The 13,095-nt window shown below is 32.4% G+C and overlaps 7 protein-coding genes and 2 non-coding genes across 9 annotated transcripts; 5 read left to right on the top strand and 4 right to left on the bottom strand.

The window, feature by feature from the left end:
- Positions 1–527: 527 nt before the first annotated feature.
- Positions 528–600, bottom strand: WICANDRAFT_t146. Its single transcript has one exon. It is a non-coding gene; the product is annotated as a tRNA-Ala (tRNA).
- Positions 601–1,356: 756 nt separating this feature from the next.
- SEN34 (tRNA splicing endonuclease subunit SEN34) lies at positions 1,357–2,151 on the bottom strand (the record flags this gene model as incomplete). The annotated part of the gene is made up of 1 exon (XM_019180665.2): positions 1,357–2,151. A coding segment is annotated over one exon (795 nt), but the record flags the coding sequence as incomplete, so codon positions are not given.
- Positions 2,152–3,277: 1,126 nt separating this feature from the next.
- Positions 3,278–7,354, top strand: PMC1 (calcium-transporting ATPase PMC1; the record flags this gene model as incomplete). The annotated part of the gene is made up of 2 exons (XM_019180351.1): positions 3,278–3,360; positions 3,451–7,354. The coding sequence occupies 2 exons, from the start codon at positions 3,278–3,280 to the stop codon at positions 7,100–7,102; spliced, it is 3,735 nt and encodes a 1,244-aa protein (XP_019036135.1). The 3' UTR covers positions 7,103–7,354.
- Positions 7,355–8,260: 906 nt separating this feature from the next.
- On the top strand, positions 8,261–9,192 carry UBC12 (NEDD8-conjugating protein UBC12; the record flags this gene model as incomplete). The annotated part of the gene is made up of 2 exons (XM_019186035.1): positions 8,261–8,263; positions 8,638–9,192. 2 exons carry the CDS (start codon positions 8,261–8,263, stop codon positions 9,190–9,192), a joined length of 558 nt encoding a protein of 185 aa, XP_019036134.1.
- Positions 8,339–8,447, top strand: WICANDRAFT_t147. Its single transcript has one exon. It is a non-coding gene; the product is annotated as a tRNA-Leu (tRNA).
- Positions 9,193–9,261: 69 nt separating the features above from the next.
- Positions 9,262–9,725, bottom strand: WICANDRAFT_65806 (uncharacterized protein; the record flags this gene model as incomplete). Its single annotated transcript, XM_019183990.1, has 2 exons — positions 9,262–9,288; positions 9,492–9,725. The coding sequence occupies 2 exons, from the start codon at positions 9,723–9,725 to the stop codon at positions 9,262–9,264; spliced, it is 261 nt and encodes an 86-aa protein (XP_019036133.1).
- A 687-nt stretch (positions 9,726–10,412) lies between these two features.
- MRX21 (Mrx21p) lies at positions 10,413–11,351 on the top strand (the record flags this gene model as incomplete). Its single annotated transcript, XM_019183989.1, has 1 exon — positions 10,413–11,351. One exon carries the CDS (start codon positions 10,413–10,415, stop codon positions 11,349–11,351), a length of 939 nt encoding a protein of 312 aa, XP_019036132.1.
- A 244-nt stretch (positions 11,352–11,595) lies between these two features.
- On the top strand, positions 11,596–11,931 carry MRA1 (Mra1p; the record flags this gene model as incomplete). Its single annotated transcript, XM_019183988.1, has 2 exons — positions 11,596–11,628; positions 11,731–11,931. The coding sequence occupies 2 exons, from the start codon at positions 11,596–11,598 to the stop codon at positions 11,929–11,931; spliced, it is 234 nt and encodes a 77-aa protein (XP_019036131.1).
- Positions 11,932–12,169: 238 nt separating this feature from the next.
- On the bottom strand, positions 12,170–13,031 carry DPC29 (post-initiation translation factor DPC29; the record flags this gene model as incomplete). The annotated part of the gene is made up of 2 exons (XM_019182840.1): positions 12,833–13,031; positions 12,170–12,783 (listed from the first exon to the last, which is right to left on the bottom strand). The coding sequence occupies exons 1-2, from the start codon at positions 13,008–13,010 to the stop codon at positions 12,170–12,172; spliced, it is 792 nt and encodes a 263-aa protein (XP_019036130.1). The 5' UTR covers positions 13,011–13,031.
- Positions 13,032–13,095: the final 64 nt, after the last annotated feature.

Raw genomic sequence — 13,095 nt, 5'->3', positions numbered from 1 at the left:
ACGAAATTCTTTTTCCATCTGTGGAGAGTGATCTCCTTTAGTAAAATCATTTTTCATAGATTCGACTGTTTTGTTATTTGTTTCTCCAACAATTTGAGCCCAACTAGTTGTATTACTAGTACCATTAGCACCAGGTTTACCCGGTTGTTGATTTTTTTTGTCCGACGAATTGATGTTATCATCATTGGAAGTATTTTGACCATTTTTTTGTGTTTTTTCACTATTTTCTTCATTTTTTTGTGTTTTTTTAATATTTTCTGATTCAGGATTGACATTTTTATTTGCTTTTTTCATTTTTTTCTTCATTTTTTTGGTTTTTTTGATGATTTTCTGGTGATTGTTTTCTTCCTTCAGCTTGAGCTTCGGAGTGGCTAGATTGATGAGGAACAGTGCTTTCTGCACCATTCAAGTTGGTAGAAGATCCTGGAGGATCTGTAGAGGATATATTATCCTTAGGTAGTTCTTTATTTCGTTCCATATAGAAGATTCAGGTTTCGCCCATTGAAAATTTTGCAAAAAAATAAGTTTGGACGAGACCGGAGTCGAACCGATGACCTTTTGCTTGCAAGGCAAACGCGCTACCAACTGCGCTACACGCCCGAAAGTTCAACCTTAAAATCTGCTGAAAGTTTACACCATCTTTTCTGGTTGGGCCACATCAAATTTTTGATGTCGTTTTATTCAAAACTTTTGTATACAAACTTAGTAATTTTATGTACTCATCTAAACATAAAAGCACTCCTATTTCTTATGGTATACTTTTTATTTCATTATATGAAGTTTTAATTTTTTTTGTTTTAGAAGGCTTTGTTTGTTTTGTAAATTTGATAAATAGTGGTTCATAAACTTTTGAAAAATTAGCTAAAAAATTAATTTGTAACTGATTGTTGTTTAACTAACTTCCAACTTCTTCTTTGGATGGGTTTTAGCCCCAATGATAGTTTCCTGGAGTTTTTGGAGTGCCTGGTGGCTAAATAGAGCTTTAAAGATGTATATACTTAAGAATATTAAGTAATCCGGATCTTAACGCCCTTAATGACAGATATTGTGTGTACATGGACTACGTATTAATTAAATCTCGTCAATGTCATTATTGTATACGAACTTTGAATAAACACTAGGTAAAACGATTCAACAATTGTCGAAAAGTGTTTGATCCACATGTACTTTGTCCTTACCATTGAGAGCATGGTTGAAAGAAGTCACCGAATACATGTCCAGAAAATATAGCTGGTGAAGCATTCATCCTCAACTTTTGAAAATAATCTAACAACCTATTGAGAGCCTCTGACCTCGCTTTAACAATGATTGAAGGCGGGAAGCTGCAAGGCAAAGTAATTGTGTTCATTAACCTCTTCAACCAAACCCTGCCCATTCAACAGAGAAACATACAACTTCCCCATCGTCTTTGTCAATATCCATATCATTATTTTCACTTCCAATCAGCCAGACTTTTTTGACACCGGTGGCTAATCTTCCTCCATTAACAATATTCATTAAACCGATATCTTGATCCCAACCAACAGCGTTGATTATCAAATGAGCATGGTACCTAAGCGGATCACCTGGATAACCGATAAATTTACCACCAAATCTCAAACCTGGAGCTAGAAAATATTCCTTAGATTTCAAATAATCGAAAATCAGATAGTTGAGACGATCATAATTCAATGATTCCAATAACCTCTTTTGAAGTTTGATGTCTTTTGCATAGATTGACTTTAACAATGTGTTATTTGGCAATGAGTTTGAATCATCATAAATGTTTACAAACAAACTCTGAGTTATCAAAGCATCACTAGGTGGAGTTTTCTGAACCTTTTTCTTTAAGGAGTTTAGTTTATCATTTAATTGGTTTAATTTTTGTTCTTTTTGTGATTGAAATCCAATAGCTCGTTCATATTGAATACTTTTAATATCCTCTTCATCCAAATCATCAACCAATTCTTTTATGAGTTTCTCGTCAGGAATCAAATAAGCATACCCTTTAGTGACCAACCATATCACTTCTTCTACCATCAATTGCAAAGGTATACCTAAAAAGATGTTTTGCTGAGGAGCAGTTGGTAAAGTACCTGATAAAACACCGCCTATACCAAGGGAGCGTAATGATTTAATGACATCCAAATTGAACACGAGGGCTTTTCCAGCTATGATACTGATCGGTACTCTTGAATCATGGCTATTCGATGGATCCACAGCCTCCATCGCCTTCCAGTTTACCCCAAAATGATGTGATGATTTAGTACTCGTAATGTTCAGTACATCACCGAATTAGTTTGTGAATTTTCAAATTTTTTTCAGTAGCGTACCCGCGAAAGCTGCCTACACTGTTCTGCCTAGAGTTTCCGCTGGGGGCTGGATGTCTTCTCGGAAAAGAACCCTGGCGTTGTCGGGGTTAGATTTTAGGAGCAGTACACTGCGATGAGCTTGATTCAGGGTTCAAACCGGCCGACATATTGTATATGTTCAAATTGACAAAGCATCAGCACAAGCTCAATCAAAGAACCTGGGTCTAAGCGTGTAGAGTAACCCATTAACAAGTATCATGTTATCTCCCTGATACTGAAACATAAAGATTGTTCAAGAAGTGAAGCTTGGAGTGTACCACACTTCGTGTTTTTCGCTTCTTTTGCGTGGGAAAAGGCAACAATTGAAAAAGAAGGCAGTGCTATGGCGAGTGGAAAAGGTAAACTAATTAGAAGCATACACCTACAATTACCCAAGTCGGTGAGACTGATTTTTAATCTGGAAATCTGTAATTGTTGTACCTATCTCTGCTGCTTGCTCAGGTTGTTCACGGCTTTCATCAAGCTTGATTCTGGTATTTATCAAAGGGTACTTCTGCACTTCAAGTTGAACTAGACAAGATTTAGATCATATTCATACATCACTTACAAGGGCAAAGAGGCTAATTGTTCAAAGTCACAATCTACTTTGATCACTCAAAAGAAATTTCAGAAGTATTGCGCTTGCTTTCAAAATTCGTTTCGTTAGGTTAGTTGAGCTTTGAAAGATTTCATCACCATTAACTTATCATCATCAAAAGCCCAGGTCAAATAATACAACTTCAAGTGTGCACGGTTTTTACCACAGCCCTGAATTCAGATATTATCAAGAGAATAAGATCAGCTACACCAAGAGAATTATTCAGGAAACTTGGCCGATAATTGAATCATCAAGAAAGGCATCAACTACAGTGCTCCATTTTGTGGGTACGTTTATATACTTGTGATAAGTATGCAATTATAAAGCTGATAATATTATAATAGTCAGTATGTCTAAATTATCAGTAAATCCAAACTTGAAAACACATTACAATGAACAAGAGGACAATATGATTGAATTATCTCCAGTAAAGTCTCATGAATCAAACTCATTTAGACATCACAACAACAATCAAGGCAATAATAGCGCCTTCCATAGCATATCAAGAATTACAACTTCAAGATCATTACGTCCTCAAAAAACTTCAACAAGCTCATTTAATATAGATATAGATGATTTAAATGAACTTCAAGATCCAAAATCCATCAAGTTTTTCCAAAAATTATTCAAAAATGATTCTACAAATTTTTATCAAGCTTTAAAATCAAGTCCAAAAACTGGGTTAGACTCTTCATTACCAGACTTAGATGATAGAACTAAACATTTTGGTATAAATCAATTACCAGAAAAGAAACCAAAATCCTTTTTCGAGTTGGCTTGGGAAGCTTTACACGATAAAGTGTTGATATTGTTATCTGTTGCCGCTGTGGTTTCATTTGCATTAGGTTTATATGAAACATTTGGCCAACCTCCAGAATATGACCCTGAAGGTAATGAAATACCAAAAGTTGAATGGGTTGAAGGTGTGGCAATCATAATTGCAGTTTTGATTGTGGTTCTAGTTGGTGCTGCTAATGATTACCAAAAGGAATTACAATTTGCCAAATTGAATAATAAGAAGGATAATCGTGAAATCACAATTATCCGTAGCGGTTATGAACAAGTGATTTCAATTTTTGATTTATTAGTTGGTGATATTTTAACTTTACAAACTGGTGATATAATGCCTGCAGATGCTGTTTTGATCCAAGGAAATTGTGAATGTGATGAAAGTGCTTTAACTGGTGAATCTCATACTATTCATAAATTGGCAATTGATCGTGCTCTGAAAATCTATGATGAGAAATTCCCAAATCATGATGTTGATATTGGTACAAAAGGTGTTCCTGATCCTTATTTAATTTCTGGGTCAAGATTATTAGAAGGTGTTGGTAAGGCAATGGTTACTGCCGTGGGACCAAATTCTATTCATGGTCGTACTATGGAATCATTAAAAATTGAACCTGAAGTTACTCCTTTACAAGCTCGCTTGAACAATTTGGCTGATGGTATAACCAAATATGGTTTATTAGCTGCTTTGATTTTATTTATTGTTGTTTTTTGCAGATTCTTGGCTGATTTGCCTGAAGGGAAACCTTATAATGATTTGACACCTGCTCAAAAAGGTTCAAAATTCTTAGATATTGTCATTACTGCAATCACAATTGTTGTTGTTGCTGTTCCTGAAGGTTTACCATTAGCTGTAACGTTAGCTTTAGCATTTGCCACAACCAGAATGGCTAAAGATGCAAATCTTGTTAGAGTTTTAAGAGCTTGTGAAATCATGGGTAATGCAACTGCTGTTTGTTCTGATAAAACTGGTACTTTGACTGAGAATAGAATGAAGGTTGTGAATGGTAATGTTTCAGGATTAGAATTTGATGATAATGCTCATTCTACTATTTCGAAATCAAGTGAATTGAAATTATCAAAAGATTTAAAATTGGCACTTTTAACCAATATTTCATTAAATTCAACATCTTTTGAAAACAAAGAACAAGATAGTAATGAAAATCCATTCATGATTCCAAAGAAAAGACATTGGTGGTCTAAAAAAACTAAAAAACCATCAATTTTACAAGATAGTATGATTCATGAACCTTACCTTGGAAGTAAAACTGAAACTGCATTATTATCATTAGCTGATAGATCATTAGGGATGAGAAATGAATCAAATTTAACCAATTTAAGAAATGATCCAACTTTATTAGGTATTGAATCTATTGTTCAAGTTATACAATTTGAAAGTTCAAGAAAATGGGGTGGTATTGTTGTTAAATTCACAAATTCCAACAAATATAGATTTTATGTTAAAGGTGCAGCTGAATTAGTATTTGGAAGATGTGGGTTCAAATATGATGAAAATTCTTCAATTGTTAAAATTGATAAAGATTCTCAAGATGAACTATATTCAAAGATTAATTCTTATGCAGAAATGGCACTTAGAACAATTTCATTAGCTCATAAAGATTTTGAAATAGAATCATCATGGCCTCCAAAATTTTTACAATCTGAAAAAGATCCATCAGAAGCTGATCCTGAATTATTACTAGGTGATGTTATAGAATTCCCATTATCCAATTCATCATCAGTTCCAAATATTGTTATAAATAATTCAGATGAAGATTTTGGTTTAGTTTTAGATGGTATTGTTGGTATTAAAGATCCACTACGTCCAGGTGTTAAAGATGCAGTGGAACAATGCCAAAGAGCTGGTGTTACAGTTCGTATGGTTACAGGTGATAATATAACTACAGCTAGAGCTATTAGTTTGAGTTGTGGTATTTTAACTGAAGATTCAATTAATGATAAGATGGCTTGTATGGAGGGCCCAATTTTCAGAAAATTATCTAAAAAGGAAAGATTTAAAATTGTACCAAATTTAAAAGTTTTAGCAAGATCATCACCTGAAGATAAAAGAATTTTAGTGGAAACTTTGAAAAAACAAGGTGAAGTTGTTGCAGTTACTGGTGATGGTACAAATGATGCACCAGCTTTAAAATTAGCAGATGTTGGGTTTTCAATGGGTATTTCAGGTACTGAAGTGGCAAGAGAAGCTTCTGATATTATTTTAATGACTGATGATTTTGCAGCAATTGTTAATGCTATTAAATGGGGGAGATGTGTTTCGATTTCTATTAAAAAATTTATTCAATTTCAATTAACTGTTAATATTACTGCTGTTGTGCTGACATTTGTTTCTGCTGTTGCATCAAGTGAAGGTAAATCTGTTTTAACAGCTGTGCAATTATTATGGGTTAATTTAATTATGGATACGTTAGCTGCATTAGCATTAGCTACAGATAAACCAGATGCTAATATATTGGATAGGAAACCTGATGGACGTAAACAACCATTAATTGCAGTTTCCACATGGAAGATGATTATTGGACAAAGTTTATTACAACTGATTATAACATTAACTTTACATTTTGCTGGTGCACAAATTTTTTTCCCAAATCAAGATATAACAACTCATCAACAAACAGAATTGGATGCATTAACTTTTAATACATTTGTTTGGTTACAATTTTTCAAATTATGGGTTACAAGGAAATTAGGTGAAGGTGATGGAATTTCTAATGTTCGTGATCGTATATCAATGCAAAATTTAAATTTTTTCCAAGATTTATTTAGAAATTGGTATTTTTTAGCAATTGCAGGATTAATTGGTGGTGTTCAAGTTATGATTATGTTTGTTGGGGGTACTGCATTTTCAGTTGTTAGACAAAGTGGAGCAATGTGGGGCACTGCAATTATTTGTGGGATGTTATCATTACCATGGGGTGTTGTTATTAGAATTATACCAGATGAATGGGTTATTAAAATTTTCCCAACTCGTGCATTTAAAAAATTTGAATATATTGCAAGTTTTAAATGGATGAAATTTTGGGGTGGTAAAAAAAACAATAGAAAAATTAAATTACATGATGATGAAGAAGATGATCCATTATTTTATGCAAATGTTCCAACATTCCAAAAAATTAATAAAGATATCTTGTATGTTAAAGATCATGATGGTTCAAATGAATTAAACCCAATAAACATTTATCAAAAATGGAGAAGATCAAGATCAAATTCATCAATTGATAACACTTCAGATGATTCTACAATGGTTGATAGTTATCATACAATATCTGCATTAACTATGGTCCCTACAGTTGTTGGTGGTGCGGTTGCTGGATGGTCACCATTAGCTTCAGGTTCAAAGAATAATTCAATGGAACATCCATGATTGACAGTATCCTATTTTTTTGTTTTATGATATGTATTATATATGATTTTTGATTTCGTACAGCTTGCAATTTATTTAATTTTTAAGAAATGAACATTATTTTGAATAAACTTATTGATTCCTTTCTGTACATATTATACACCCTTTTTAATTTAAAACCTGTTTAAACAATTCATCATCTTCATAATCATCAATTTTTTTACCATTTAAATAATCTTGTTTTGATTTTGAAATTTTTTTAACAAAATCATTATAAATATTGAAAAACCCCATGCCTGAACTATTCAAATTCTTAAAAATTGGTAATAAGTTTATAAAATTATTGACTTTTGATAAAAATTCTAAATCAATTTGATTTTCCAACTCTTTGGCAGATTTTAATAGAAATTGTTCTTGAATTGTATCTTTTAAAATATTTAAAGAATTTTGGAATTCAGTTGGGGTTATTATAATCTCTGGTGTGTTTGAAGATGTTGATTTGGAGGATGTGGTTGGTGCGAATTTGTTTGTTGTTGGTATTGATGATGTTGTATCATCATGAGAAATGTCAACTATTGATTTAATCAATTCAAGAAATTTTAAAACTTTGAATAAGTTTGTTTTGGAAATTAATAAATTTATTAAAGTTTGTACCGTTTCTGAAGTGGTTGTTGAATTTGATTTAATTGAATTGATTTTATGTTGAATTGATTCTATTATTTCATTTAATGATTGGATTGAAATTAATAAAGAATCTATATAATATTCTAATCTTGAAGTTGGTTTCAATTTACTTGTACTTGTTTCATTATTGTTATTGTTGTTATAACTATATGATATGATTGAATTTGAATTGTATAGTTTATCTATTTTGGATTCTAAATCATTTGTTAATTCATTAGTTAAAAAATCAAGATTTGATAATAATAATGATGAACGATGTTGAAGTGATTGAATATTTGAAGAATTTTTCAAATTTGTAGAACTCAAATCATTTGAGAAAAAGGCATCAAGATAAGCATGAGGGACGAATTCATCGTCAAAGAACATTGATAGTAATTCATCAGACATTTTTGGTTATAAACTGTTCAAATATTATCGTCTTGATCATGTTGACATGTTTATTTTCCAAAATACGTAGGTATCTTTTTACCCATCAACACATAACCATTACCAAATATGGTAATTATTAGTCACGTGAAATAGCGGCACATAAATGACTAGTCAAATGGGATGCCAGAAGACTTCGTTATCAAAGAGGGCTTGGCCGAGTGGTTAAGGCGTCAGATTTAGGTTTCAATTTCTCAGGAAATTAGAAAATACTCTGATATCTACGGATGCGCGAGTTCGAATCTCGTGGTCCTCAATATTTTTTTACGTAAGCCGCGGATTTTGGCCAGGGCTTCAAACCTAGTGGTGATGTTTTTTTTTTGGAATTTTGAGAGGTGTTTGAATGGCGAATACAACAATTGGGAAAGAAGAGAATAGAGGAGTTATAACAAAATGGTTAGTATTGAAGATTATTATGATTGGATATTTATTAACATATTGATTAGTTGAAACTAAGATCTCTTCAAAAGAAGAAACAAGAAGAATTAAAAGATTCAAATACCAATAACACAAATTATTTATCAAATGATAAACCAACACCAGCTCAATTAAGAATTGAAAAAGATTTAAAATCATTAGACATCCCACCAACGATCCAGTTCAAACAATTAGATTCCTCCAAGATGCAATTTGAAATAATAATTAAACCTGATGAAGGTTTTTATAAATTTGGTATTTTCAAATTTCAAATGACAATTAATAATAATTTCCCAATTGATGCACCAAAAGTTAAATGTTTAAATAAGATATATCATCCAAATATTGATCTTGATGGGAATATCTGTTTGAATATCCTAAGGGAGGATTGGTCCCCAGTGCTAAATTTGAATAGTATATTGGTTGGATTGTTATTTTTATTTTTGGAACCTAATGGGAATGATCCATTGAATAAAGAAAGTGCAGGTGTTTTGATTAGGGATAAGAATTTGTTTAAGAAGTATGTTAATGTTAGTATGAATGGTGGGAGTATTGATGGGGTGAGGTATGATTATGTGCATTGATGAATAAGATATGAATATGATGATTTAAGTAGTGTCTTTTAAATAGCCGAGGTTAAACACTTCAAGAGACTAATCGTATCTAGTTCGTCTTAAAATCTACTATAAAGGTTAATCATAAATTCATATATTTGCAATGCCTCAAGCAAAAGAGAGTATAAAAAACCAACCCAAAACGACATCAAATTAAACCAACTTTAAATGTTCCAATATATATAACGACCATTACCCAAAACCCAGTGGGATAATGTCATCAACTTTTCATTCCTCTAATTATTTCCATAAATTCCTTATAATCTAACAACTGGACCTGCAGTTTCCACTTCACCATCAGAATAAACAGTTGGACGATCAAACGAAGTTGATGAAGTTGATTGATCTTGAGGGATTTGAGACTCTTTATTAATCAATCTAAAAGAGTTGTTTGTAGCACTTAGGGCTAAGCATCTTATAGGATGGATTGTTGTGTAGTTGTTTATTGGTAGTTTAATTCTTGCAGCAGTTGTGAAGTTTTTAAGTTTTAGGATTTGGACCATTGTGATTGATATTGATAGTGATAGTGATAGTGATAATGATAAAGAATAGAATCAATCAATTGATGGGTTCTGTGATGGTTTATATAATTGGAATGTGGTTGTGCAACGGCTGTCCGGATCAGCTGTCAAGAGGTGTCAAGGGCTAATGTGGAACGATCACCAGAGAGAAATGGCAGGGACAAGGGGGAGGTGATCATATAATCAGTTAGAGTAAAGTAGGGTATATTCTATCAATGGTTTATCTATTATCAATCAATCTATTCTATTATTCTATCATCTATTGATTTATCATCTATTAATCTATCTTTCAATCTATTCTATTGTATCTCTAATATCTATCCATTATCTATCTAATTCTACCTCTTCTATGACTCAACTACCCCGGATTACATAACACTCTTGGACTTATGGAACTTGCTCCCTCTCAGCCTAACGTCAGCCCATGAGCCTATGAGCCATGAGCCATGAGCCTAACACTTTAATTACCCCCGGCCAATTCAATCACCTCATTTCAATTGCTCTATCTAATCTCTCCAATGTCGTCATTCAATTAACCACCGGCTCAAAATTTAATTACAAATTTTCATACACCCACGAAAAACAAAAAAAAATTTCACCATCATCGAAAATATACACCATCCATATACCCCAGATTTCAACTTTAACCACCTACATGCCACTCCCTCCATGACTGAACTCTTACCAAACTATGACCAAACTATCCTATTCATCAAAAAAGATTCATCAGCATCTTTCATAAGTGGTGGATTCGCCGGTGCTATATCAAGAACTGTCGTTTCACCTTTTGAAAGAGCTAAAATTTTATATCAATTACAAGGCCCAGGCCATGCTACTTATAAACATGGGATTTTCCAAACCATTGCACAAATGTGGAAAGATGAAGGTATAAAAGGTTTATTTAGAGGTAATGGATTGAATTGTATAAGGATATTCCCTTATAGTGCTGTACAGTTTTATGTTTATCAAAAAATTAAACTATATCTGTTAAAACCTGATCAATTTGAATTGAATAATTATCAAAGATTAATAGCTGGTGGGATTTGTGGTACGGCAAGTGTTGTTGTGACTTATCCTTTGGATCTTGTAAGAACAAGATTATCAATACAAACTGCAAATTTATCCAAATTGAAAAAATCTAAAATTGATGCTTTTGAAAAACCTCCAGGTTTTATTAAATCTTTAATCCATATATATCAAAATGAAGGTGGATTTTGGTCATTATATAGAGGTATTTGGCCAACAACTTTAGGTGTTGCACCCTACGTGGCTATAAATTTCGCAGTTTATGAACAATTGAAAGAATTAATACCAAATTCTTCATCAACTACCAAATTATTATTAGGTGCAATTGCTGGAGGAGTGGCTCAAACTTTAACTTACCCCTTTGATTTATTAAGAAGAAGATTCCAAGTACTAACAATGGGTCAAAATGAATTAGGTTTCAAATATACAAGTGTTGGTGATGCCTTGGTAACAATTTTTAAAACTGAAGGTATAAAAGGTGCTTATAAAGGCCTGACTGCTAACTTGTTTAAAGTTATACCCTCAATGGCTGTTAGTTGGTGGAGTTATGAATTAATTAAAACTGCAATAATGGAGTTGTAATAGAATGTACTTATAGAATTACTTTTCCTAGTTGTACACTTTCACTTCCCCTTTGGGAAGTCTACCTCAGCCAACCAAATTTAAAACAATTGGTGCGAATTTTTTTTTTAATTTTTTTTTACTGAGAATTCGCGAAGTTCAAAAATGTCGTTCAATAACCAGGCAAAGGAAAAAAAAATAAGATCATGATAAAACTAACACCATTGCATTGAATTTCATCAAATATATTTCAAAACATATAAAAATGAGAGCTTCAAGAGTTTTATTAAATGCTTCTGTATGTATGAATTACAATAATCCTGTTTTTCTGGTCTAATTTCAACAACCTCCAGAAAACTGTGATGTCCATATCATATCTCCTTTACTAACTCCAATTTAGAAAAAAGGTGGTTTTAACATCCCATTAGAATTGACCCCATTATTTGTTGCTATGGGTGTTGCTGTTGCTTCTGCTGGATTCTTCACTTATAAAAAATTGGCTTATGATGGTTCTTTAAGATTAACTAGAAATCCAAGACAACAAAGTGATGATTTAAGTCAATATTTGAAAAAAGATGAAGAAGTTAAAAAATCTGATTAGAAAAATTCTAGTAAGATGAGATGAGAAGGGGTCTTTTTTGTATTGCATTATTTATTACAACAACAACACAATTATTAGTATATTCAAAAAAAACAACAAGAAGATTATTACAAACTATGAGGATTCTATTCCCTTCATATAAGAAATTGAAAGGTTCAGAGATTATTTCATTGGTTTTAATTTTAAATAAATGAATTTTTTTAAAAGAATGCTATCTATGTACAATTATCTTGATTCTCTATTCTTTTAAATTGGTATAATAATCTGTAACATCACTTATATCTTCCAACATTTTAATAAATTTTTCATACTTCTCTTTAACTTCCTCATCACTTATCTCAACCATCATATCCTCTTTTGGAATATAAACAATCCCCAACTCTTTAACTTTATACTCCTGTTTAATCAAATCTGCAATCTTACTCGTATCATTAGGACTCGTTATAATTTCGAAAACATCACCATCTTCAATCTCTTCAATATCCTCAACTCCAAAATCAATCATTTTTTCAAAAACTGAATCAAATTCATGATCCTCCTTCTCGATAACTATCAACCCTTTCCTATCAAATTGAAACAACGTTGGTGATAAAGATCCACTATATTTGGAGAAAACTGAACGAACTAAACTAATAGTTCTAGCTTTATTATCTGTTAATGACTCCACAATAAATGAAACTCCACCGGGACCAATCCCTTCATATGTAGCACTCTCAACATTCGATTTCTCCCCAGTATTACCTGTCCCTCTCTTGATTGCAAACTCTATAACTTTCTTGGTAACATTGTTTTTAGAAGCTTGTTCAATTGCAGTAGCTAATCTGAAATTTGCTCCAGGATCTGGACCACCCACTAAAAAACTATTAGTACTCTAACACCACTCGATATGCTCTTTACATACACTTTGCTGCAACCGCTATAGCATTTGCAAATTTATTTGCAACTCTATTCTTTTCTGCATCATTCTTAGCCTTATCATGCTTAATAGTGGACCATTTGGAATGACCACTGAGGGTTACAGAGGTGGTGCTGAATAGTCTGATGGGAGTACGACCTAATCGACTTGTACAACTCAACATTATGATACCCTTCACCCTTTGGCTTTAGATACTTGGTGCTTTAAAGATGAAAAAACCAAAAGATCAGTACAATATACATTCGCGA

Source organism: Wickerhamomyces anomalus, assembly GCF_001661255.1.
Source record: "Wickerhamomyces anomalus NRRL Y-366-8 unplaced genomic scaffold WICANscaffold_8, whole genome shotgun sequence".
Classification (NCBI taxonomy): Eukaryota; Fungi; Ascomycota; class Saccharomycetes; order Phaffomycetales; family Wickerhamomycetaceae; genus Hansenula; species Hansenula anomala.
This window is presented reverse-complemented; position numbering and strand designations above follow the sequence as displayed.